Source organism: Scardinius erythrophthalmus (genome assembly GCF_964197995.2).
Source record: "Scardinius erythrophthalmus genome assembly, chromosome: 13".
NCBI lineage: Eukaryota > Metazoa > Chordata > Actinopteri > Cypriniformes > Leuciscidae > Scardinius > Scardinius erythrophthalmus.
The window spans coordinates 21,504,998-21,532,043 of NC_138233.1; the positions used below are offsets into that span (position 1 = coordinate 21,504,998).

Genomic DNA, 27,046 nt, shown 5'->3' on the forward strand with positions numbered 1-27,046 from the left:
AAATAACAATAGCAGTCATAATAATAAAAACAAATCATTATTACATTGATTATTATTACTAATAGAAAGTGTGATGATGATTATGAATAGTACTTATACTCTCTAGCTCACTTGGGGTACGTTTGATTGTGTGAAGGCAGCACTTCATTTTACCATGGTAAACAGTTTCCTCCAAAGCAGCTTTTACGAGTTTTCAGGTTATTGTTACCGTTGCATACCATAAAAAATATCAGATGGAATCTCCTTCAAACAGTGTATCAGACGCTAAGTAACAAAGACTACCGTGATATTACAATAGGACATGTTCATTACCATATTGCATATCAAATAAGCCTATTACCACAGTAAAAACTGTTATTTTAGCAGAAACTATGGTTAGCATGGTTACTTTTTGTAAGGGAAAGAATATAGTTCACCCATGAGCTGTGGAGAAATGACATGTTATAACAGCAGTACATATGTGAAGACATATTCACAAATACACGAGACTAGCCAGACTCACATGATTTAAACTATTTATTGGTAAGGTCTCAGAAGAGTCTCACTTGAGTAAGAATCATCCCTCAATACTGATTTGGTACATCATGACATCCATAATGAGTCTCTTCACAGTGGAACAAATCCATTTCTATGGTTTGGGTTCTAGTACAGCAACTTTTCTGCATAAAAACAAAACTAAAACAGAACATCAAACGGGGCGTCGATATTATTCATCTGTGATATCTGAGTGTCACGAAATTCTAGTGTTTTAATACCAGCTGTTGATTTGCACATAACAAGCCACCTTCTGTTAGAAATATAAAAGTTGATATTATGAACAATATTCTACTGTGCTGCATAAAGGTAAATCTATACACTGTACATACAGATATATTTTGAAAAACAAGTTTCACAGTTTTTAAACTTTATTTAAAGTATAAACCATTTTAAAACACTTTACATAAATTATTTCTGTGCATGACTAGAATTTGCTTTGAAGCAAAAAAAAAAAAAAATGTAATACAAAAATGAAAAATTATTACATATCATACAAAGGAAAATAAACTCAACCATTAATGTTCATCTTTGTAGCTAAAAGCGGTGACTCCTTTATGATTGTCATATAGTACTATGAATGATAAAAATGAAAACAAACTAAGTAAAAATAAATAGTTTCTGACACTAGTAACCTTTCAATCTGGAGACTGTGAGTGTTTTTTTTCTGATATCTCTATACAGAAGTGCCTTGGTGAAGGTCTCGTTACTCTAATGCGACTGGGACGTACAAAACTATCGCATCTAAAGCACACTCAGAACTTCACTGTTATCGGATACAATGCAAGTACTTCTCTATCAGTGATAAAACAAACTATGTCTGACTTGGATTTTCTCATCACTTTTACTCCACTGGAATTCTCTTGAAGAAACAGTCTGTAGACGATGGAATATGCTGCGGTGGCAATTGAAGAATATGAGGCCTGAGACTGACATTTGTCTTGATGGATGTTACTCCTCAGTTTTGACCTCACCAGGGGCGCATGAGACTCGCAGCACCTCTCCGATCCGGATCCCACCATCACAAGGGTACCATCTGGCACCAACATCCTCTCAGTAACCCAAAAAATATGGGTAAAAATATCTATTCTTTTTTAAAAAGGGGATTTTTTCATATTTCAGCAACAGTAGCTCTGTTTTGTTTTTCAGTTTATCAGTGCTTTTTGACGTCCATTGTTGAAAAACAAAGACGAGGTCTTTCAAATTGTTATTTTTTGCCAGAGGCAGTATTAACAAAGTTTTTTGAGTGTTCTTCTTTTAAAAGTCCCTGCAGCGTTCAGTGAGTTCCCCCATTAGTTCAATTATTCTCCATGGGTTCAGGAGATAACGGAAAGAAAGTGAGGGGAAAAGAGAAAGACGAAGCAAGAGAGAGAAAAAGATAGAGAAAAAAGAACTGAAAACTGTAAAGGTATAAGCGGCGAGAGAAAGCGAAATATAAAGAAACAGGAAAAAAAAAAAACGATTTGGACTGTTACCTCTTCCCCATTTCATTCTGTCTCAGGAACTGGATGTTGAAACTGCTGTCTGCTAGTTCAGGGTACTGTTCCACTGGTAAAATGTAGTACCCGTCGTACCCTTGCACTTTCCCTGTTGAAAGGAGCTGCTGTCTCTCTCCTTCAGTCCACAAGCGGCTTCCCTCTTTATTATCCCGCGCCCGCTGCTGCTCTCGTAACCAGGCGCCCGATAGCGCCCGCTGCCGCGCCAACTCCAACAGCCGGGCTCTCTCCTCATCCAGCACGTCTGACGCCAAACCGTAACGTACACTCAGAGACAGAGATGGAACCCGGAACTCAACGATGACCCCACGCCGCGATCGACCGCTTACCGTCACGTTGATCCCGCTTTCCAGTGCCTTACGTCCATTGGTGAGTCCCAAAGCTAGAAGGTCACTGTCAGCTGAGCCTATCTTCACAAAGAAATGACAATCAAGGCCGTCCTGAGTGTAGTGCGTCCCATCTAAGTAGACAGCGCTATTTAGCACTAGAACCACCTTCCTGCTGTCATCGCTGGCCATGCTCGAGACCCCTGTGACCACACGGCCTTCCTTCACCGCCAACATCACTCCTCTTCCAATGATGGGGGTACTCGTGCCAAACCAGTGGCCCGGTTTCTCGTGTTTGGTCTTGCGCTCCTTGTCAAGAAGCCGTCCCTCCAGAGCCATGAAAGCTTGGCTGTGCCGCTCGGCTTCCTGCTGAACTCCGGTTATCAGCTGCAGGAAGACAATTCAAGGCCTTGGTAAATGCAAGCAAGATCGCATAGTACAATATTCACTGACCTGCTAAATACAAAAGTAATTCCTCTGAAGATTTACTATGGTATTAAGGTAGTGACTCACCTGCCCGTTTTCACTTTCTTGACTGGCGAGGAGCTCATATGGCGGATCCACAAAGTAAAGTGTGTGTCTGGGAAAGCCTGGGATGATGTTGCTGAGCTGAAAGCCAAACATCACCAACCAACTCTTCACATCTGCAATGAAATGTATATAGAAAAGGAGCGTTTAAGCTGTGATTTTGCAATAAAAAGGGTCATTCATTTACTGAATATAGGGCTGTCAATCAAGTAAAATCCTGAAACACATTAATTGCATTATTTGCCTTTACATTTATATTTATGAAAAAAAAAATTAATACTACTATTCACACATTAAACTGATCAAAGTTACAGTAATGACTTTTATAATGTTACAAAATATTTCTATTAGAAATAAATACTATTCACTATTCTTCAAAGAATGCTGAGAAAACTATCACTGTTTGCACAAAGATATTAAACAGCACAACTGTTTTTAACATTTAATAAGAAATTTAGATAACACTATTTTGAGGTGTCCATGTTACATTGTAATTATACATTTAAGTACAGTGTAATGATAAGAAACTACATGTACTTACTATAGGGTTAGGATAAGGTTAGTTGAATGAATTTATGCATAATTTATAGTTATTACTACAGTAACCATATGTAACGTGTAACAAGGACACTGTATAAAATAAAGTGTTACCGAAATTTAATAAGAAATAATAATAAGAAATGTTTCTTGAGCACCAAATCAGCATCTTAGAATGATTTCATCTTAGAATGAGTATTGATGCTGAAAATTTAACTTTGCCATCACAGAAATAAATTCCATTGTGTGTTTATATATATATATATATATATATATATATATATATATATATATATATATATATATATATATATAAACCAGTTATATAAATGTAATTAATAGTAATAAAGTAATAAAAAACTGTTTTTTATCAAATAAAGGCATCAAATTGTAAGCAGTAGAGATGTCTTGAATGGTAGTGTATGTGATGTGCATTACGATTACGTCTCTGAATACATTTTTTGTTTTCTTTCCATATCATTGAACATTAGAAGAAAAACCTGTATTTATTTTATTACATTATAAAAAAAATAAAGACTTAAAGAATTAACGTGTAAAACTGACAGCCCTAAAAAACTAATAAGCTGGCAAAGCTGCAAAGGCACCCAATCATAAAATCATAAAGTCACCTGTGACATAATTCTTCACATCCAGCATGTCACTGAGCGGGTTGTTGTTCTTGAACATGTACAGGTTGAAGGGTGCCAGATCTTTGCCGATCTTCTGCCACATGGTGTAATCAGGCGATGTCCATCTGGCCGCTAAAACATCATAGTCTCTCTGCGTGAAATGCGCTAACTTGGTTAGTGAGTCATAAAGCCCTCCGTGGAAGCCGATGACGAGCTGGAACTCAGGGTTGGAGTCGTGGTACACCTCCCCATAAGCGGTGTACTGCACCTGTTTGATCATTTGCCCGTTGCTGCTGAAGACCGCCAGTGGCGTCCCGGTGTTGTCAGAGGCGATGTAGTATTCCTCCCCACTACTCACCTCCATGGCAAACAGATGGCCCTGCAGGTCATAGTACAAAGAGCTGATTTCCGAGCTGGAGTGGTTGAACACATGCGTGACCCGAGTCGGGTTGTTCAGGTCAGCATAAAAGAACTGGAGGTGCTGACCCAGACTGTTCTTAGTAGACACCCTGCGTCCGAGGCCATCGTAACGGTACTGCACGCTCCACCCTCCAGCTGCACGGCTGTAGGCGCGCACCAGCTGGCCTTTAGAGTTGTAGTCGAACACATCGCCGCCCCTTTGGCTGAGGTAACCGTCCTCGTCCAGACGGTACTGCACGTCACCGAGCCGTGTGATGCGGTCTCGAAGGTCATAGCGGAGCGGCATGAGTCGGGCACTGTTACCCGGGTTGAGCAGATGCAGGTTGCCGTTTAAGTCGTAGCTGTAGCGCCAAGTGGACCAATCGTTCACTTTGACGCCGCTGAGTTGTCCGTCACCGTCGTACTCATAGCGGTACTGCGTGGTGTTGGCGTACGGGCCGATCTTTAGCTCTCGTTTGATTACTCTGCCCATGTTGTCGTACTGCACCGTCATCCAGTACATGAGAGAGCGAAAGATCTCATACTGAACCTCTTTGATTCGCCCGTGAGCATCGAAATGCTTGCTGAGGGTCATCACAGCAGTGGTGATTATCTGATTGATGTCGTAATAGATGACTCCGAACTTTCCAAAGTGCTCCACTTTACCGGAGATCTCGTCATAGCGGTACAGATCCACAGGAAGTGGCGTCTCGCTGATCACCGGCTTCATGCTGGCGATTCGGAAACTATTGTCATGGTAGGTGTAGTCAAAGCGTGCGTTCACCATACCTTCCTCTGAAAAGCGATAGATCTGTTTGTCGATAAGGGGACCCATTTTACGATAGCGAATCGTGCAAGAAAAGCCACCGCTCTGCAAGTTGACCATTTTTAGCACCCCTGCGGTCTCGTCGTAGCCAAAGGTGATGGCTGTGCTGTCATACAAGATCTCTGAGAGCTTGGCCAGCTTGCCGTATTTGTAGAGGACACGACGCCCAGTACCCAGGAAGTATGTGGCCTGGGGACGTCCATCCTCACTGAAGTCGTAGATGATGGACGCGTTGCTCTCTGGTGGGTTATAGGTGTTGCGTATGTAGCCGATGGAGACGTGAGTGAACATGGTGTGACGGGCGACACTGGGCATGGTGACAGCCGTGATGCGGTTAGAGGTGTCAAACTCAAAGATGTATTGTCTCTGGCTCTGCAGGAGAAGCACCATGGACTGTAGAGAGAAATGTTTTCAGAACATCATTATCACATTCATATTAATTAGCAACAACATCTTTAACAAGCTGTCATAATTCGAAATGAAATCAGGCATCAAAGTGCTCCGAATGTTGGATAATTCAATTAAAAAACAATTACTAAATGAATTTATATATATAATGTATTATATGGTTTTTAAAACAAAACATAACAAAACAAAAAGATATTTTTTTTGTTTAGTTAGTTCAATTACATCAATGCATGAATATCACTAAATTGTGTTAAATACATGCTTCAAGATATTTCAATATTTTACTGGAAAGCAAGTAAAAAATAGTGTTGAAGAATTAAAAATGTATTTATTTCAATGACTAAATAAAAGCCATTAAAATATGAAAACAGTATTCGGTCACACTTTAGATTAGGGTCCAATTCTCACTATTAACTAACTATTAACTATGACTTTTGCCTCAATAAACTCCTAATCACTGCTTACTCATAGTTAGAAAGGTAGTTGTTAAGTTTAGGTATTGGGTAGGATTAAGAGATGTAGAATATGGTCATGCAGAATAAAGCATTAATATGTGCTTTATAAGTACTAATAAACAGCCAATATCCTAGTAATTTGCATGCTAATAAGCATCTAGTTAATAGTGAGAATTGGACGCTAAACTAAAGTGTTACCCAATATTCCTACCTCACTTTAATCAATAATCTCACCTTGTCCAGGTAACTGTAGCTCCACACCTTTCCATCTACAAAAGAGCGTGAGAGTATTCGTCCCTGCGGGTCAAACTCTGTTCTCTCACTCATACTGCCTCGGTGCAGACCCACCAGCTGGCCTGTACTGGAGTACGACACATTCACCACTGCAAGGCTGCTGCTGGGTTGCCATATCGCTGGTCTGCCCTGGGCATCATACGTGATTCTCAGAGTAAACTTCCTGTGGTCGTCATAGATCTTCTCCGTCCGTGTGTTCCTGTCGAAGTCTATTGACAGTAGATTGCGCCCATGTGCCTGCAAATTGCACAAATATTTGGCATGAAAACCACTCCATTTGGTGAGATGATTTGGTTACTGATTAGTTGATCTATCAGATCAAGCAGGATTCTTGTACAACTTTGCTTGCAATGTGCACAGAAATGCGAAAATAATGTACTTAATTACAGTAATTAATATCTTAGAGCAAGTGCCCACCCGAAGTTTCCTGCCAAACACAGTGACCTTGCCCTTGGCCAGCTCTTTGCGCAGTCTCCACTCGATGGAGTTCAGGCCGTTGTCAGTGGGTAGGCTGATGTTCCTGCGGCCGATGGTGGGACTCACTGATCCTGCCAGGATATGGGGCTCAGTGTGGTAGCTGATTCCCATCCCATTGGCGTACATTACTCTTAGTGTGCCATTGTTACACAGTTGGTAGCTGTTCCGTACTTGATCTGCAGGGGGCAATAGAGTGACATATAAAATTACCATAAAATTAAGAGCAAAAAATGTTTCTTAACAAATTATCAACACGACAAGAGGACAAAACGACAACAACAAAAATGGCTTGATGTATTTTAAACTCATGAAAGGGCTGTGGGGCATTTATCAGCTCAAGAACAGTCTGGTTGTCTATCTTAGGATCGTAAAAGATAACAAGAGAAGTGCTTTGTTCATAACAAATGATGTGGATCCCTGAATCCCTTTGTTTCAAAGTGCCACAAACATTTATTATGCTTCAAAACATACTATAAATAAATTACAATCCATGAAACTAATTTATGAGCAGAAGGTACGTTCATAATTGTAGATAATATCGCTTATAATTTATAAGGAAGCTTTTAAAAGGCATTTAGTCAATTTATTATTCGCCTCATGAGCGTGTCAAGGTTAGATTCAAAAGCATCCTCTGAGGGACGTTCTCCTTGGACTAAATCCTCTGTATTTCCTTCAAAAGGTTCCTACCCCATCCTGTGTTATGTCTGATTGTTTTGAAGTTTTACTTTTTTTGTTTAGTCTGCCATGGGAAGGAAGTAAACCATTTTTGCTTTCTCCCTTTGTCTTTTGTTCTTTCATCTTAACAGATGAAATAAGCTTTGGGAAAGCGGGGTTTGTGGTTGAGGACAGATGAAGATGGTGAATATTTACTTGGGATAAGGTAATGAATTTGTCTCAAATGATATGCATCACAGCAAAACACAACTGTAGTGCTAGGCTTGGGAGAGAAAACAAATGATGTTTTCTGCACTGAATCATACAGTACTTTCGCTTCTAGCCTCCCACATGAATGTCGGGTCTTGCCGTGTAAGTTTGTACTGTAGGCGCTGATATATAAAACAATTAAGTTAAAGAGTGAAACGAAATTTAAACCAACTAAACTGAGCACATAATCATTTTCAAAATGATTTATGAAAACCCAAATACATATCAAAAAACGGCTACTGAGCCGACATACCTTGCACAACAGTATAGGAGGCTTCTACTGACGAAAGATTAGTGATAACAGTGACGTCATCATCCCTGTTGGAGCTCTCAATGTCAATGTTGATGGATTTTTCGATCTCTCTATGCAGACTTGTAACCATTCCCGTGGGGTACGTCACATTGGTGAGCCTCCCTTCACTGTCATACCTGCAAATATACTAAATGTTAGGGATGGCCATTTTTAAAGTTCATATTAAAGTAAAGCACCCTGGGGACTTATTATAATTATGTCCAAAACCATCTAAAAAAAAAAAAAAAGTTTCGTCCGTGCTTAAAACAAGTCTAATAAGGTCTGCTGGACCTAGAAGGTCAGGCAGTTCTGGTTTTAGAAGCCAGTTAGCTCAACTGAAAACAAGCCATCTAAGATTTCTTTAATACTAATGTAAAGTAATTAACAAACAGGTGTTTGAAAATTAGTTTACTTTTAATGTAGATGTTCTTAACAGAGCCTATAATAGTAGAGGGAAAGGACTGAAAGTTCTAGTAATGTGCAGACAATGACTCCATATGGGTTCAGTGTTATCTCTCTCTCTCTCTCTCTCTCTCTCTCACTTCCGGTGTGATTGTTGGGGGTGAACGTGCGGAGCGAGTTGAGAGCGCTGCTGTTGAGGGCGTTTTCTTTTTTCTTTTTGTTTTTTTTTTCTTTCAACATTATTATTATTATTTTTCTTTCTTTCTTTCTCCTATCTTTTCCCCTCGCTAGATTCGTCCGCTATTAGGGTAGGGAGGAAAAAAGTTTCTCTGTGTGCGTGCGTGGTTGGTAGCCGCTGGCATGGCGACTACCAACACGCAGGGCACATCTAACCTGTCCCTCAGGAATGGCTGCAGGTGTGTACCTGAGCCCGGGGTGACCGTGGAGGAAATGCTGTTGATTATTGGTGATAAAATAGGGTTCGATAACATCGTATCGGCCTCCAGAATGAATAAAGCGGTGGTTGTGTTTTTAAAAACTGAAGCACTTGTTAATGAGTTGACTGTGAGCGGAATATGGGTAAAAGAGTCGTTTGTACCAGTAACCCCGCTATCCGCTCCAGCAACTAAAGTTATAGTCTCTAATGCACCTCCGTTCATTTCAAACGAAGCCATTGTTAAAGAACTGTTAAGATTCGGTAAGATTGCGAGCCCTATTAAAGCGGTACCTCTGGGATGTAAAGACGCCGCTTTAAAGCACGTGCTTTCCTTTAGACGTATGGTTTATATGTTTCTCAGTTCTCCGGAGAGGACACTGGAGGCTTCTTTCCGTGTAACTCACGGAGAGAGCTCTTTCATGGTTTATGCTAGCTCGGAAAGTTTGAGATGCTTTGAGTGTGGAGACTTGGGCCATAAGCGATTTTCATGTCCGAAAAAAAGCGAAGTGCGCGCTTCCACATCTCGCGCTGACGATAATAACAGCGAACACCATGTAGATATCGTAGAAACTCCGAGATATGAAGAACAAGATAATGGTGCTACAGAGGAAGTGGAGGGACAGCAAGAGGTGAGTGTTTCTAATGTTAATCATGCTGGATGTGTGGAACAACCTGGAGGTAGTCATTTACCTGACAAAGATGTGAGTGCTAGTATTGATGATGTGGGTGATGCTGAGGATAAAGGTATGAACAGTGATGTTGTACAGGTAGTTGGCTCTCAGGAGAAAATGGATGATGAGTTTGAGTGTTTATCACAGTGCACTGATGATGGAATGAAAGATGATGAGTGGCCTGAGATGACTAAAGAGGCTGAGAAGGATTTGTACAGTGTTGAGCAAATCAATTCCTTTTTAGATCAAACAAAAGGTAAATCAGGGGTTGAGATAAGTGATTACTTCCCGGATACGGAGAAATTTATTGTTTCTGCAATGAGGGCTAGGAAGGTCAGCAGCTATGAGGAACTTACTCAGCAAAAAAGATACCGCCTTAAAAAGCATGTAACAAACCTAGGTAAAAAGCTAGGGAAAGCGAGGGGAAAATTTAGATAATCACTATGGCTGTAAAGTTTCCCTTTCTTTTCTTTTGTTTTTTCTTTTCTTCTCTTCTCTCTATGGAGACTCTGAGGGTGGGATCTCTTAATATTAATGGGATGAGGGATGGAAAAAAGAATGAACTACTATCAGAAATGATTGGTTTGAAAGGCTTGAGTGTTACTTTTTTGCAAGAAACTCATAGCAATTGCAAGAATGAAGTTAACTGGGGCCTATGGTGGAAGGGAGACTATATTCTTAGCCATGGTACTAATTTAAGTGCTGGCGTAGCTGTCCTTTTTTCTCCTACATTTAATGTCAAAATTTTATCAAAACAAGAAGTAGTACCAGGAAGGTTCTTAATTGTTAAGGCTGAAATCAGTAATTTAAACTTTCTTTTTGTAAATATTTATGCTTCTAATGTTGGAGCGGAAAGAAAGTTGTTTTTTGCTAAATTGGAAAGCATAATCAAAGAAGAAAGTGATGATTTCTTTATTGTTGTAGGAGGGGACTGGAACTGCACTATAGATTTTGTTCTAGATAGAAACGGGGAAGAACCACACGCACAGTCAGCCTCATGTTTGGCTAGTGTTTTAAAAAAGCTCAGTCTCTCAGATGTGTGGAGAGTGAATAACCCTTCTATAAAACAATATACATGGGTGAAAGTGATTAATGAGAGGATTTATGCTGCACGTTTGGACCGTTTTTATATATCTTCTAACCTGAAAAATAGAGTTGTTAATACAGAAATTATCCCCAATATTCTTTCTGATCATAAGCTTGTTACAGTTGGGTTTACCTTGTCTAAAAGTGTACATAAGAGCTATTATTGGCATCTGAATACTAAACTTTTAGAAGATAAGTCTTTTTGTGAAGATTTTGAGTGTTTTTGGGAGAAATGGCAAATAGAACAGAGTAATTTTGAAGATATTATTCAGTGGTGGGAGGTTGGCAAAGCCCATATAAGAGATTTCTCTCAAAAATATACTGCATACTCCTCTGTACGGTTGAAAAATACATTAAAACACCTAGAAGCGGAAATTGCTGATATTGAAACAAATATGACTGTTAATGATGATGCTAATTTAAAAGACTTGTGGACTGAAAAGAAAAATGTTTTAAGTTCAATACTGGATGAAAAAGTTAAAGGGGCTCTTATAAGAAGCCGCTATGTACATTTGAAGGACATGGACGCTCCCACTTCTTATTTCTTTAACTTAGAGCGTAAAGTGGGTCAGCAGAAACAAATGATTTTATTGAAGGACAATAATGGACATGTCACATCAGAACCATTGGAAATGCGAAGAATTGCTGTTGACTTTTATTCTAAATTGTACACTGCTGAAAGCTCAGATGAACATTCCAGGACTGAACTGTTAAGAGATTTACCTGTTTTATCTGAAGAAAAAAAGCTGTCATTAGAGAATGATATCGCTTTTGAGGAAGTCTCTCGAGCTGTGATGGGTCTATCTTCAGGCCGTTGTCCGGGAATGGATGGACTACCAGCTGAGTTTTACAAGACTTTTTGGCCTATTGTAGGTCAGGACTTTTTTAAAGTGTTTCAGAAATGTTGTCATGAAGGAATTCTTCCAACCAGCTGTCAAAGAGCGGTTTTGTCTTTGCTCCCGAAAAAGGGTGATTTAACACTCCTAAAGAATTGGAGACCGGTTGCAATCTTGTGTACAGATTATAAAATATTTTCGAAGGTTTTAGCAAATAGGTTAAACAAAGTTTTGCATGAAATTGTACATAAAGATCAGTCATATTGTGTTAAAAATCGGTTAATTACAGATAATCTTCATTTAATTAGGGATGTTTTTGATTATGCCAATTGTAATGATCTTAATCTGGGTCTTTTGTCTTTAGATCAAGAAAAGGCTTTTGATAGGGTTGATCATGTTTTTTTGTTTGATACCCTTAATGCTTTTGGTTTTGGGAAAAGCTTTATTTCAATGATCAAACTTCTTTATACCAAAGCAACATGTATGATTAAAATGGGTGGTGGGTTGAGTACCCCTATTAATGTAAGAAGAGGTATCAGACAGGGTTGCCCAATTTCAGGACAATTGTACAGTATCGTAATTGAACCATTGCTATGCAAACTGAGAAGGGAACTAATGGGTTTACAGGTTAATACCATGAATTACTCTGTTAAATTATCTGCATATGCTGATGATCTCACAATTATAATCAGAGAGGAAAGTGATATTCAGGTACTCAAAGAGTCTTTAGAGTGTTATGGTAAAGCCTCGTCCGCTTTAGTGAACTGGAGCAAAAGTGATGCTTTGTGGTGTGGAAGGGTTTCTAAAGGTCCAATACTTCCTGGTGGGTTACAGTGGGGGAGAACAGGTTTTAAGTATTTAGGGGTTTTTATAGGAATAGAGGAGTATAGAGATAAAAATTGGGAGGGCCTTGTGGAGAAAGTGTGTGCCCGGTTGTCTCGCTGGAACTGGTTGCTACCCCAGTTGTCCTATAGGGGGAGGGTTCTGGTATGTAACAACCTGGTTGCTTCTTCATTATGGCACAAAATGATGATACTAGAACCTCCTGAAAAGCTGGTGAAAGAAATACAGCAGCGGATAGTAGACTTCTTCTGGTCGGGACAGCATTGGCTGAAGGCTGCTGTGCTATACTTACCAAGGCAAGAAGGTGGCCAGGGGCTGATTGACATCAAATCGAGACTAAAGGCTTTTCGAATACAGACAGCAAGGAGATTAATCTATGGTGTGGATGTGAGCTGGGCTGAGATCGCATGTGTTCTCCTGAGAAGAGTAGGAGACATGGGACTAGACCGTCACCTGTTTCTGATGGATCTTAACAAACTGGATTTGTCTGGACTGAGTCTCTTTTACAGATCACTCTTTAAATCATGGGCACTTTTTAAGTTCTCACGGGATGGAAGTGACATTCAGAACTTGTGGCTGAATGAAGAGCCGCTTTTCTTTAATCCTGCTCTGGATGTGGATGTTCTTAAATCGGACACTCTTAGAAAAGCCATGTGGGCAGCAAACATCTTAAAGATTGGACATTTGCGAGTCAATAAAGAATGGATTAACCCTGAGAATTTAGCTGAAAAATTGAAAATTAAATCTGTCAGATTGATAAAAAATGTGCTGACTCAGATAATTGAGACCCTGCCTCAGGATTACAAACTGGCAATGGAAAGTTTTGAAAAAGAGACTGATCTCTGTAGCTTTCCTCAGTTGATTTTTTCACCAGAGAATGGTACATGGCAAGAGAAAGAAGGTTGCTTGCTGTCTTTTAAGACTCATCAGCCGAAGTACTTTTGCAATGCTGATAAGACGGACATATACACTATGTGTGTGAAATCATGGCATCTTAAAGCACTAGAGACTGTTAGTGAGTCCAAATGGCAAGAGTTTTTTGGGCCAGGTGCCTCCCCCAAAGGCAGCTGGAGGTCCCTGTACAAACCTCCCAATTGAGAAGAGGTCTGGAGACCTGCAGTGGAGGATAGTACACGGGATTATAGCTACAAACAGGCACATAGCACACCTTGATCCACAGGTAGGGGAGGGCTGTCCTTTCTGTGGGGAACAGGAGACAGTTTTTCATTTGTTTTTAAAGTGCAAAAGACTTCAACCAGTTTTTTGTATTTTAGAAGAGTGGTCTCATAAATTAGGAGAAATCTTTACACCAGTTTCTTTTATTTATGGTCCAAAATACAGTAGAAGAAAGAGGGAGGTGCATGTGTTAATTAATTTTATTTTTGGAAAAGCTAAATTGGCAATTTGGCTATCAAGAAAATATCGTTTGAACGGGGCTGGGTCAGATGATATTGTGTCCATATTAAAAGGACTAGTAAAATCTCGCATAAAAATTGAGTTCACATATCATAAACTGGTAAATAACATGGAGAAGTTTAAACACCGATGGGCTGTGAATCAGTGTATTTGTGATATTGATAGTGATGATTGTTTGGACTTGTATATTTAATTTTATTTATTTCTCTTTATTTATGTATTTATTTATTTTAGATGCATTTTGATATTTTTTGTCCTGGAAAAATAATGTAAAATTGCATTTTTAAAATTTTGGTAAATAAATGCTTTTTGAGCCTCTCTCTCTCTCTCTCTCTCTCTCTCTCTCTCTCTCTCTCTCTCTCTCTCTCTCTCTCTCTCTCTCTCTCTCTCTGAGCTGGGTTGCTCTGTCCTCTTCCTGGAGATTTACTTTCCAGCAGAGTGTTCCAACTCTAATCAAACACACCTGAAAAAGTTAATCAAGATCTTCAGGTTCCCTTGGAAATTAAAGGCAGGTGTGTTGCCAGGTTGGAACAGAACTCGGCAGGAAAGAAATGTATCTAGTGTTCCTTTCAAAGTTAAATAAATGATAGTCCTACACAGGATAGTCCTCTAGCTTTTAACCATACTGTGTATGATGACTTGTGTCTAATTATTATCAATGTTGAAAACAGTGTTCAATATTTTGATAGGAAGTTTTTTAAATAATTTTTTGGGAACTGTTTTACATTTTTCAGGATTGTTTGATGAATAGAAAGTTCAAAATGACGGCATTTATTTGAAACATAATTTTTTTTGTGACTATAAATTTCTACTCCGTCACTGTTGATCAACTTAAAGGAGAACTCCGGTCAATTTTAACATTGAGCTCATTTTTTTGTAAATTTGGAGTGCTGTCAATACAGAGAACAACGTCAAAAATCGGTGTTGCCTACACCGTGTTATCCTATTTTTAAAATTTGCACCCTGTTGACTTCAATGGGGCAAGTTTTAAACCTGCTTTTAGCCTCTTAACATCCTTGATGTGTCATTACAGGTGCATCAGCCATGTGAGTGATTCCTTCAGAGTGATCACGGGTGAATCTGACTGCAGTAGATGTGAAAGATATTAATAAAAATGTTTATTCAGCCAGCGCACATACCTGTATTTACATCCTGTTTTCAGTCGAAGTCCATAGTAATCGATTGTCGAGTTCACACGCATAGGTTTAGTTACCTATGATCACGCGCGTGAACTCGACAATCGATTACTATAGACTTCAACCGAAAACAGGAAGAAAATACAGGTATGTGCGCTGGCTGAATAAACATCATTTTTATTCATATCTTTCACATCTACTGCAGTCAGATTCACCCGTGATCACTCTGAAGGAATCACTCACAATGGCTGGGCACTTGTAATGACACATCAAGGATGTTAAGAGCCTAAAAGCTGGTTTAAAACTTGCCCCATTGAAGTCAACAGGGTGGGAATTTTAAAAAGAGGATAACACGGTGTAGGCAACACCGATTTTTGTTCTCTGTATTGACAGCACTCCAAATTTACAAAAAAATGAGCTCAATGTTAAAACTGACCGGAGTTCTCCTTTAATGCATCCTTGCTAAATAAAAGTATTAATTTCTTTCAAAAAAGAACTTCCCCAAACTTTTGAATGGTATACTGCAAAAAGACACAAAAAGTGCAATTCAAGCATTTGTAAGCAAGTGTATGCTTAATCACCAGAGAGGATCCTTTGCAGTGTTTTAAACATCTGTCTCTGCAAACATCTGTAGATGTTCTATCAGGTTTTATCCTTAAGAAATGTTAGTTTTGACTCATTTTATTGATTTGTCAGCATTTTATTTGCTTAAGAGTGAATGTTCATCATTAACTTTGTATCTACATAACTTAGACAGTTACCTCTGATAACAGATCACTCGAAATTGCAATGTGAGCTCATGCATTTTCTTTAAAACTGCTTTGAAACGATGTGTATTGTGAAAAGCGCTATACAAATAAATGTGAATCGAATTGAATTGTATCTCCCTAGGAGCCGCCATGTTCATGTGACATCTTACACCCTCATCTTGTCAAAGCTTTCTATTTTCCATTCAAACTGTGGATTTGAATATAAATGTACTGTAGTTCTTTTTCAAGTGCTTTTCTGAGAATAATGTTGGGCATTTTGACTCTCCAAGCTGAATGGAACATAGAGAAAATACGACATATAACTTCTGCTGAGTGTAGATGAAGAATTTAATGTACACACAACATGTCATAGACCACAAACACTTACTCGTAAAAGGTTGTCCAGCCCGTCTCGTCTGCCTTAGTGGCCAACAGGCCAGTGTTTCCATTGTATCCCAGCAGAACGATCTCCTGGTTGAGAGCAGAGATAGAGCGCAAGCTTCCTGCAGGATCCAGTCCCAGCGTAACCACCTGATTATCAGGCTGTAGGATGAGCCTGAGCAGACCCGCTCCACCCTGCCCAGCCCCATCCCTACGCACTTTCACTGTATTATTGCAGTTATCCACCACTGTGGCCAGTTCTCCATCAGGGCCATAGCTGAAGTTGTAGAGGGGCAGGCCTGTCACAAGACTGATGGTCTGTAGGTGGAGACCCTCTTCGTTAAACACATACAACTCTTGTTCCTGAGGGGACGCGACCTCATATAGCCCCAGCGCTGAAGGTCCCGGTCGGTTAGTGCGCACAGCGCGGATCCGAATGTTATTGAGATCTGCAATGTAGAGCGTGCCATCGGGTGAGACAGCCAGAGACATCGGTGAGTTGAGGCTGGCATCTGTAGCGTAACCGTCGTCTCCTGCAAAGCAGTTACAGTTGACATCGTTCTTGCAGTCGCACTCCGACACAGCGCCAGCCAGCAGCGACATCTCTCCGTTGGTGCTGACTTGCCGCACGCGGTTGATCTTCTTCTCGTCTGTTTCGGCGATAAAGAGCACGCCTGAATGGGAGATGCCAATAGCCGTGGCACTCTCCAGGGCTGAGTGGATGGCAAGTTTGCTGAGGGAATAGTCGATGCCAGGCACCTGGCAGTGCATAGGCCGCCCCGCGATGATACTCACTTGGTGGTTTTCAGTGATGCGTAGGATAACATTGTTCTCTAGCACATAAAGAGAGTTATCCATGGGGTTTACTGCCAAGTCGGTGGGCCACTCCAAGCGCACCTGGATAAAAAACGAATTAAAGTTGAAAAGAATCTTTTAGATTCACCAAGGACTTTTCTTGCATCATTTTCTGGGCTTCTGATTAAGGTTTTGCAAGCCTGCTAGACATGATTAATACTTGCATATATGCATGTTTAGCTTTGAGGGTCTGTTTTGAAGATTTAAGATTTAAAGAAGTAGATTTTGTGATCAAATGAACCATCCAAGCTCCTGTCTCTGACTGCAAACAATTTATAACATGGGCTGTCGACATGCTGACCTGACTGACATCCATGCTGGAGTCGCAGCTCAGTGGGCGCACAGCAGTGAGGTCGTTTGCACCCAGTAGAGTAGAGATGATGCCGTTTTGATCGACTTTCCTAATCATGGTGGCATCCACAAAGTACATAAGCCCGTTCTTATCTACAGCAATACCTGAAAAGAGAAACAAACAGGTAAAGAGTCAGCTAGGAAGTTCAGGGGTGACAAAGACACAGTAACCCTTTGCCTGTTAGACTTGTTTATTTTTGTCTTCTGTGGTTCTTAATGATCAGACCAAGTGAATCTTCGATCTGGTTTCAACCTGTTCTAAGTTTATCTTCAGGCTCTTCTCAATTTGTCTTTCCCTCCCAAGTCCCTGTCCTATATAAGCTAGCAAATAATACACGTCCATCAACCGTCACTCCTGTGTCAACTCATCAATTCCCCTTATCAGACACAGAAGGCAGAGCAGACGAGAATATCTCGAAGTGCTGACAAGAAGATGTTCATAAAATGGACCTGTGTAGGTGTATGGTGCAGAGGGACTTTGAACAAAAAGACAGGGAGACAAATAGCATGAGGGGAGAGACTGAGTGCTCTTGACTGAGTCTTTTCACTGTGAAGTCATCTGGGAATCGGTAATGAGGCCTGTGTAGTCTGTCACCTCTCTACTTTCTTTCTCTCACTCCAGCTGCTCAAATTCAACGTCACATACAGAAAATGTGACATCCTTGACAGTTTGGTGTCAGACTGGCTATTTTTTCCTTACACCAAACCTGGATTTCTCTTTGAAAACCTGCTCTAACTTATCATTGCACCTTTATCTTTCTTTTTTCATTGCTATATATTTGTTTTGGTTGAATATGTTGTGCTTTAATTCCAGTTTATGTTGAACTTCACCCATTGCATGTATGTAGAATTATATTCATACAAATTTATAAATGGAGATTTAATACGTTTTTTTATGTTTTTAAATACATTTTTATGTTATTTATAATCATTGGTGTACATAATATTAAAATTCATAAACTAGTATAAACCCTTTAAAATTAATTTCAGTTTATATACAACAAGCTAATGAGAATCTCTAGAGGTAAAATGTAATTGTTCAGATGTTGCTCTTTCATAGCTCAGGAGAATTAATCAAGTTCTCAGTTTACTTATCATCTCTGTCTCAGATGTTACCGTAACTCCTCTTTAAGCAGAAAAACTAAACACAAATGAGACAACTGACCCGAGTAATAAAGAAACCTTCCTGCAAGGCTACAGTACTGTGAAAATCTTTAGGCACTTGTGTAAAAATGAAATTTAATCAAATCAATATGTAGTGTGACCACCCTTTGCTGTTAAAACAGCTTTTGTCCAGGTACACATGAACATAGTTTTTCAGATAGATTTGCAGGAAGGTTTCTTCAAGCGTCTTGGAGACGTTGCCACAGTTCTTCTGGATTTAGTCTGTCTCAGTTTTTTCAGTTTCTTCATGTAATCCCAGACGGACTCGATGATGATCAGATCTCCATGTGGATCATACCGGCTGTTGTCAGACTCCTTGTGCATACAAAAATCTCACTGGATTAACAAAATTAATGGCAAAAGGAATGTTTGAAAAAAAAAAAAAAAAAAAAAAAAAAAAAAAAAATATATATATATATATATATATATATATATATATATTTTTTTTTTTTTTTTTGGAATTAGGTCAAATTACAAAAAAATAGGGTCATGGCTTAATGACCATGGACAAATTAGGGTTCCATGCTAAAAACAGTTGAGAACCACTGATCTAGGAGAAAATGAAATATTCAAGAAAACTTGCTGTGATTTTTCTTTTTATTTGATCTACCTAAACACAAACTCTGTATAATACAGAAATATGCTCACTCACAGCTCTGAACTGTAACATCTGAGAGTTAAAAGAGCCAGCACATTAAGTAAAATTATCTTTGAAAGACAGACGGAGAGAGAGAGAATACCAAGAGACTCCAATAATCGAAGCCAGAGACTCGCACTCCCCATAGCACATTCAGAAATTAATTAATAGCTTAAGGTTGAACGTTCTCTGTGATTGTGGAAGCTGCTGGAGGATAAGGCTCTTTTTATCCTTGTTAGGTGTCACTGCTACAAAGGAAACAGATGTAAAGACAGCCTGCAGAAACATTTCTTCACCTCAGACAAGTGTGAAGATGTTAGCGTGATTTCAACTGATGTGAAGGGGATAACCCATGCAATAGAGCTGGTAAGTCCCGCCCCTTCCGTAAAACCCCGCTGGACCTCAAAGTTGAAAAACCGTCAATGCAAGTGAATGGGAGAAAATAATTATTTTCTGGTCCCGTTTGAATTGTGCCATGAATGTGAACATATGTTGTCTGTGAATTTTTTATATAACTTTTCATGTTACGAGTTTGACAGTATATGATATGATTCTTCGGCTAGCAGTTGTGGAAAAGACATAACGAGAAAGACTACATGTCGCTTATGTGACGTCACCCCATAAAGTTGACTTACCCGTGGTTTTTGCCAACCTCAACGATTTTGTCCTCTCCCTGAAAGAAGGCAGTGAAGTGCACCAAAGACACAGCCGTGTTTAGCGGGATCCGTGAGCTAGTGTCCGTGTGCTAGTGGTGTTGACGTTTCAAATGCGTCGAGAGTTGTAGTCCACAAAGTGCTCTCACACAAAGTCTTACCGTATCAAACTTCTACCCGCTAAATTGTATCATTCTTTACACGAAAAGTTATATAAAAAATTCACAGACAACATATGTTCACATTCATGGCACAATTCAAACGGGACCAGAAAATAATTATTTTCTCCCATTCACTTGCATTGACGGTTTTTCAACTTTGCGGTCCAGCGGGGTTTTGCGGAAGGGGCGGGACTTACCAGCTCTATAAGCTTTAAAACTAAAACAACTGATTTAACTTTTGCTATGGTATTCTTCGATGTTTCCACCTCACCTTTGGGGCTCATGAGAGTGGCTTCTACAGCTTTTCCCCCGTCCCCGCATCTCTCATCGAAAGGAAGGCACTGCTCTCCTGTGCCCGCCACCACATCGGCATTGTCGGCCAAAAGTCTTCCCCCTGTGAGTGATCGCACCTTGTAGATTCGCCGTGAATTTGTGTCAGAGATGAACAGAGCCCCGGAGATTGGGTCCACAGCCAGGAAGTACTTATGAGTCGGGTTGTTACTATGAAAAATTAGGTAATTACAGAGTCAGTCCTGCAATTATGTAATTAGCTATAATGTGTTGCTCTATCATTATATTGAGTGAATAATCCAACCGAAGAGTCAAATGTGAGAGACAAACTTAAAGTTAGAGGCTCACCTATGTCGAAAATCCTTATTTCTGTAAATGAAGAAAAGAACAAGAATCACAATTATGGTGCTAATACGATGAGATGGCAAACATATACTGTATATTTAATTTAAGAGTATACCTATATAAGAGTAATTTCTATTGATTTTTATAAATTATTAGTAAAATAAAAGTCTCCTCTGGCCCTTTTTCAATACCTGAGCTCCAGTATGCGTGTGGTATTGAGGTTGGGATAAACTCTGCGTACGAAATTCAAGTCTCCGACATAAAGGCTGCCATCAATGCCTGCTGCCAGGGCTACAGGTGCCAGCAGCTTATTTCCATCAGCCAGGCCATTACAGCTCGGGCATGAGATGCTTCGCCGACGCCCATTACCCATGATGCTTGTGATGATGGGTGGCTGCTGGGACACGAAGATGTTCTCACCGCTGCCCTTATGAAGGATGCCTGGTGTCAGACAAATAAAGAAACAATAACTATTTAAATGGAAAAAAAGAAAGAGCCATTTTCAAAAGACCATTTTAGTAAAAGTGGTTTACCTGAGCCATTTATGAACATTACAACCACATTTTCAGGGGATTACATTAAATTATTGATCAAAAGAGGAGGCTATTCCACTAAAAGCAGCCAAGGATTACATTGCATCAGATTTTCAGTGTGTCACAGAGGTATGGCCCTCCACTCATTCCAAATCTCAGACTCAGCTGGTCTGAGACTGGTCTGGAAAACGTTATTTTACAGTTTAACCAGTGACAATCAAGACTCTAATTTGAAATGAGTATAATTACTTATTACACAACAGAGTTCACAAAATGATCAAATCTTTGAAATATTTTTGAAAAAAATCTCTTATGTTCACTAAGGCTGCATTTATTTGATCAGAAATATAGTAAAAATAGTCATAATGTATTATTACAACTGAAATCAAGACTGTGAGGGATAGAATAGAGTGCGTTAAATAGATTGCACTGTTGTTTAGCAACATACCGATTTTCAGCTGACAAAACATCTTTCCAAAAAACGAAATCTTTTAGTAAGCAAAAATGACATAAAACCTTTATACAGACTCTACATCTGTCCTTCACAGACTCGTTTTCATCTGCGTTAAAGTCAAACTTGACTAAGGTCTGTTACTCCAGTCTTCAGTGTCACATGATCCTTTAGAAATCATTCTAATATGCTGATTTGGTGCTCAAGAAACAGCTATAATACATATATATTATAATTATTATATATTTAATATATATATGCATCATTTGACGAACATGAAAGAATTAACTAAAATGTGCAAAAAATTTAAATAATGAATGATTGAATGAATGAATGAATGATTGAATGAATGAATGAATAACAGATGCATTTGCCCCCAAATTAGAACAGAAGGCTCATACCACTGCGCAGGTTGAGTATGTGGTGTTTGTCCAGAGACCAGCCGCCCAGATTGGAAGGTTCCAGCTCATAGCCCTGAAGCATAGCCGTTCTCTTCTCCCACAACACCAGACTAAGACATGATTCATATTCATACCCCACAGAGACTGAGAGAGAGAGAAAGAGAGAGAGAGAGAGAGAGAGAGAGAGAGAGAGAGAGAGAGAGAGAGAGAGAGAGAGAGAGAGAGAGAGAGAGAGAGAGAGAGAGAGAGAGAGAGAGAGAGAGAGAGAGAGAGAGAGAGAAATGTATCAAAACAGCATATAATTAATTAACTACATGACAGGCCAATATTAAAGATGATTAATTTACATACAATGCAAGCAGATTGGATGGGGAATCTAGCAAGGAAATAGTGAGGAAGAATATCAATATTTATTCGAAAACCAAATGCTAAATTAATAATAAAAAAAAAAAAATCAGCACTTAGAGACACATATGAGGCAACCAAAAGCAATAAGTGACCCTGCAACAATCATCACATTTCTCATTCCAGCTTTGCCAACTGCTGGGCAGAAGTAGGACATATCAGGTTCTGGGCAAGCCTTCACAAATCACTGCAGCTTGGGTGCTTTCACAACCACAAAGCACCTTGGTAAAGTGTGAACATGATTTGTTCAGACACCCTGTGGCTGGACATGACTTCAGATTTAACTTTTCAAACAGGATTGTGTGATCTGTGCTGCTGCCACAGGGTCATTACAAGATCTGTGTTTCCACAAAAACTCTCCTTCCAGTTCATGAAAAGTGGATCACAACTCCATGAAGCCATTAGCATAAATACATATGGATATATACCAACGAGGCAGGTGAGAATTTATAGCTGCATAGACGCGAGAGGAACTGAGGGTATAAGAACCCCAAAATATAATAAAAAAGACGAAGAGATCGAGAGCTGGAAGGCAGGCAGGCTGGGAAAGCAAGGGAAAGACAAAGAGAGATTAGTGGGTGTTATAAGGAGGTCACCCTAGACAGAGTGCTGTTCTCAGCGTTTCCTTCGGCTCACTGCGGCTGCTCTCTGAACCTGTGTGTTTTTCTGACAGGGACGGTCAGGCTGAATGATCCTTGGGTCCTACGTTCACACGGATGAGCACAAATCCTGTCTGATGTGTTAACTCTCACTGTGTTCAGTCAGTAGAGTGACCGATTAACCATTCCTGTTTAACTGATGTGTGTCCAGGATGCTGAACGGTCAACACAGCCGGCCAGGGTCCCAAATCAACGACCGTCAATTGGCAAAAGTGGGTAAATTTTATATTTGGCAGGTGAATTTCGCAGTGTCACAAGCCAATCCGGAGGGTGACAATTTTATAACGGATTAGTTACACTAGATTTGTGTGTTGTGACACGGAGACCATCTATCAGTAACGTAATTTACAGTAGTGAAAAACATGACAAGACGAATTTGAAAAATGGTGCGGTTGGAAAAAAGCACGACTCAAGTTCTCCAAAGCATGAGAGCACTTACAGTACCATTAACTATAAGAGCAGAGTTTAATGTGGGCCGGGTACCACGTCAAGTGCTGACAGCATTTGTGCAGTTTAATGCACTTGAGTGATGTGTTTTATGCATTTACCAGCGCATAACTTACATTTTACGGTTACATTCCTTTTCTGTAATTGTTATGAACTGAAAGTCATCCGCCAAACAATTTGTATTAACAGTAGTGATGCACCAAAAATATTTTTTTTACCAAAACCTAAATTAAAGTTTTTTTAATTTAGCCTAAAACCAAAACCAAAAATACATTTTATTTAATAATCAAATAATTAATCAAATTTATTTACTAATCAACACTCAAAAATGAAGCTGTATATAAGCAATTAAACTGCACCAAAGGCTACATATTCAGCTATGAACACTGAATGGCTTTCCTGAGATAAAAGTAGTTACGTGACAGATTGTTATACAATCGGTTTTATTGATGTCATTCTGCAAATGAAACACTGATTAAGCGATTACATGAGACAAGACAGATTTCAGTAAGTTGTACTGTTTCTTTCTACTGTACATACCTTCTGATGTTCATTCATGCATATTTCGTGCTATAACTAGTAGGGGTGTGAACCTACACTGTTCTCACGGTTCGGTGCGATTACGATTTACATGTCATCGATTCAGTTCAATTCGATATCACGATGTACTGCATCCTCAATTTTCAATTTTACTTCACATGTATACAATTCTGTCAATGAATACAAGCAGTCAGATATATGAATTGAACCTTCAATTTTACCTGCTCAAAGAAAACACGCTTCTTGAATGTATCAAACATCAAACAAAACACAAGTCTGGGCACAAAAGACAACAGGAGCATTTAGAACACACAAAAGTAAATACTAAAATTGATAGCTGCTATTCATCTACGACATACATGAGACAGTAGCTCTGCCAGGCGTTAACAGCTCGGAGTGAAAACGGCTGACGTGGTTTCTCAAGTTAGTGGTATTACCCCTGCATATTTTATTTGTGCATGACATACAGCATGTGTCTTCTCCAGGTCGTGCTTACCAGGTTGTTCATAAAAGCTCAGATGTAGGCTTTTAAAGTAGTTAGAGCATTTTTAATTACTCGCACTAGCGTCTCGCCTCCCTCTGCCATAATATGCTACCGCGACAAAGCACGTACGCGACAAATGACGTACATTATAATCGGTTATGGTCTATTACTGAACCAATACCGAATCGTCCTCGTCTGCATCGCGATGCATCATAGAAACGATTAATTTCACAACCCCTAATAACTAGCAGTAAAGAGATGATCGGTTCATGTGCACAAAATAGACACTGAAACAGTCAAAAAAGTGCCATCTGAGAAGTGCTAATTAAACATCACCGTTTTGGTAAATTATTTCAGCCTTTCAAAACTGTTTCAGATGAAAATGAATTTTCAGTTTGGGCCGGAATCAATAAAAGGAAATGGAGTATATGCGGTTGGCGAAATTTAGGTGCATCACTGATTAACAGCAAGCGACTCTGCGTCAAAAACATGAGCATGTGCTCATACAGGTCAAACAATGAATTAATGTTCACCGAAATAGATAAGAACAATGGGATGATAACATTTATGGGGAAATTGTGTCGGAGCATGTGTGCTAATAACTAAGCCATGCATTCAGTCACAATCGATAGTGTGTGCTTACCCACTGCATCAGAGAGGCCGTAGACACGCTGACCGTATGCATCAGTCTTGTCCCATATAAAGGTGTAAGCGAGGTTAGGTGAGGCGTGGAACCACTTTTGGAAGAGGTGGCCCTCCACAGCAACCATCAGATGGACTTTGACTAGGCTGAGGGGCACCACGGCTTGAGTCATGGTGATCTTGAGCAAGGAGCGGTAACCTGAGGTCCGGGAACTGAGGTGACAGAGCTTCAGACTGGTGCCAGGAATCTCTAGCTGCTCATGCAGAACCTGGTGGACAGATGGAGGAATGACTTTCATGTCATAGGAAAAGGGTATTTTCAAACAAAAAAGGAAAATTATTAAGAAGGTCAGAGGGCAGAAGAAAGACTAAGAAAGATGAGAGGACAGGGAAATGGCAAAAAAACGGAAAGAGTATAATTAGAATGAAAGTGGCTGATGAGGGATGACCTGTGAGTTTTGTCAGGTTAACAACCTGTCAGCTTATTTAAGAGAGAGTGCTCAGGGCGCATGAATAAAAGAACAATATTTGGGGCACTAAAATTAGCAAAATTGAAGGGTAAAGTCTAACTGAAGAATCCCATCAGTGCAAAATGCATTAATCTGCTAATTACAGTAATGGAGGTCTCAAGGAACCCAGGATCTCATCACACCTGTGTCTCTGGAATGATGGACCTCTCTCCTGGCCTGGAACTGAAGAAAGAGGAAAGGGGGGAGGCCACTACAACAGGATCAGGTCTCACAAATCCACTGAGGTCACAGCTTGGGATGGTGTTCTCCTCTGTCTTTAACATCAGAGTGTCCATGGCATAGAAAATGTTCCAAGGGAGCCAGACCGTGCGTTCTTGACTCAGAAATGGAGCTCGCTCGAAGCGTAGGGTAAAAGAGGCTCCACCATTGGCAATGAGGTCAAATCTAATGACACAAAGAGAGAGCAAGGGGGAAAGGCAAACAGAGTGCAAAAAAAGTACTTGTGATATTCTCGGTTATTGATAGCGCTATTACATTCTGAATGCTTAAACCATTAAAAGATGCCATTTTGCTGGGAGGGATAATTCATTGTTTTAATATATTGCAGTCATTTCAGTGGAAAGACTGAGTTTGCTCTGCTCTAAATGAATCTAATAAAGATTTGTTCATTTAGAATGTAGCTCTCTAAATCACTAGAAGCTTATGTAAACAAGTAAGTCACAAAATAAGGCTTGGCGGCAGAAATAATCAGTGTTTCAGAGGGGAAAGGGTAGTTTGTTGCTTGGATGTGTGTTCCATCCGTCCATTCTTTTCTAGTTAAAAATCAGTTACATGAATTTCTTACATTAAAATTCAAATTGCGATTATGCATCCACTTTCCTACCTCAATTTGAATTCAGGAATTGAACTGGAATTATTTAAGTGGTATTATCAATTCCATTCTGAATGGCATACAACTCTGAATGATGAAATGAATGAAATGAAATACTACATTGAACTTACGTTCCATCCTGGCGTGTGAGGGTGTAGCCATACTGGGGGTACTTGACAAATGACACATTAACTCCCACCAGCGGGGTTCCATCTGTAGTCACTACCTGACCTCTGATCAGTGATGCCAGACTGGAGAACACAGAACAAACAAGATGACATCTATAACCAATATATCCAAAGAGATAGCATAAAAAAATAAAATAAAATAAAAATTATCATAAATTTCTCATTAGTGAACTAATCTGTCAGTCTTTCTATGAAATATCCAGTAGAAGATAGACAGGAAGATGCTGTAGCACCAATCAATACAGTTCCTCAAAAATAGCTCAGGGTTACGAAATAAACTGACAATAACTATCTCAGCATTCAATGTTCTCTCAACAAATTGTGTGTACTTCAGTGGATATTTCATTTTTCTCCAACCATACAATGCAGGAGACATGACAATTACTCACTTCCCAACTAAGCAGGTGGGAAGTTGTT

General features: G+C 39.6%; 1 protein-coding gene across 1 annotated transcript in view; it reads right to left on the reverse strand.

Moving 5' to 3' along the window:
* Positions 1 to 499: 499 nt before the first annotated feature.
* LOC308700468 (teneurin-2-like) overlaps positions 500 to 27,046 on the reverse strand; it is a gene marked incomplete at its 5' end in the record, with an annotated part of 70,108 nt that continues 43,561 nt past the window's right edge. The window contains 15 exons of the mRNA XM_081382102.1: positions 500 to 2,743; positions 2,870 to 3,000; positions 4,051 to 5,668; positions 6,373 to 6,669; positions 6,850 to 7,085; positions 8,087 to 8,262; positions 16,089 to 16,978; positions 17,238 to 17,392; positions 20,174 to 20,403; positions 20,542 to 20,562; positions 20,730 to 20,979; positions 21,924 to 22,067; positions 25,102 to 25,369; positions 25,753 to 26,014; positions 26,573 to 26,692. Coding sequence (XP_081238228.1) covers positions 2,006 to 2,743; positions 2,870 to 3,000; positions 4,051 to 5,668; positions 6,373 to 6,669; positions 6,850 to 7,085; positions 8,087 to 8,262; positions 16,089 to 16,978; positions 17,238 to 17,392; positions 20,174 to 20,403; positions 20,542 to 20,562; positions 20,730 to 20,979; positions 21,924 to 22,067; positions 25,102 to 25,369; positions 25,753 to 26,014; positions 26,573 to 26,692 — 5,536 coding nt within the window. The 3' untranslated portion in view covers positions 500 to 2,005. The remainder of the gene's footprint in view (positions 2,744 to 2,869; positions 3,001 to 4,050; positions 5,669 to 6,372; positions 6,670 to 6,849; positions 7,086 to 8,086; positions 8,263 to 16,088; positions 16,979 to 17,237; positions 17,393 to 20,173; positions 20,404 to 20,541; positions 20,563 to 20,729; positions 20,980 to 21,923; positions 22,068 to 25,101; positions 25,370 to 25,752; positions 26,015 to 26,572; positions 26,693 to 27,046) is intronic.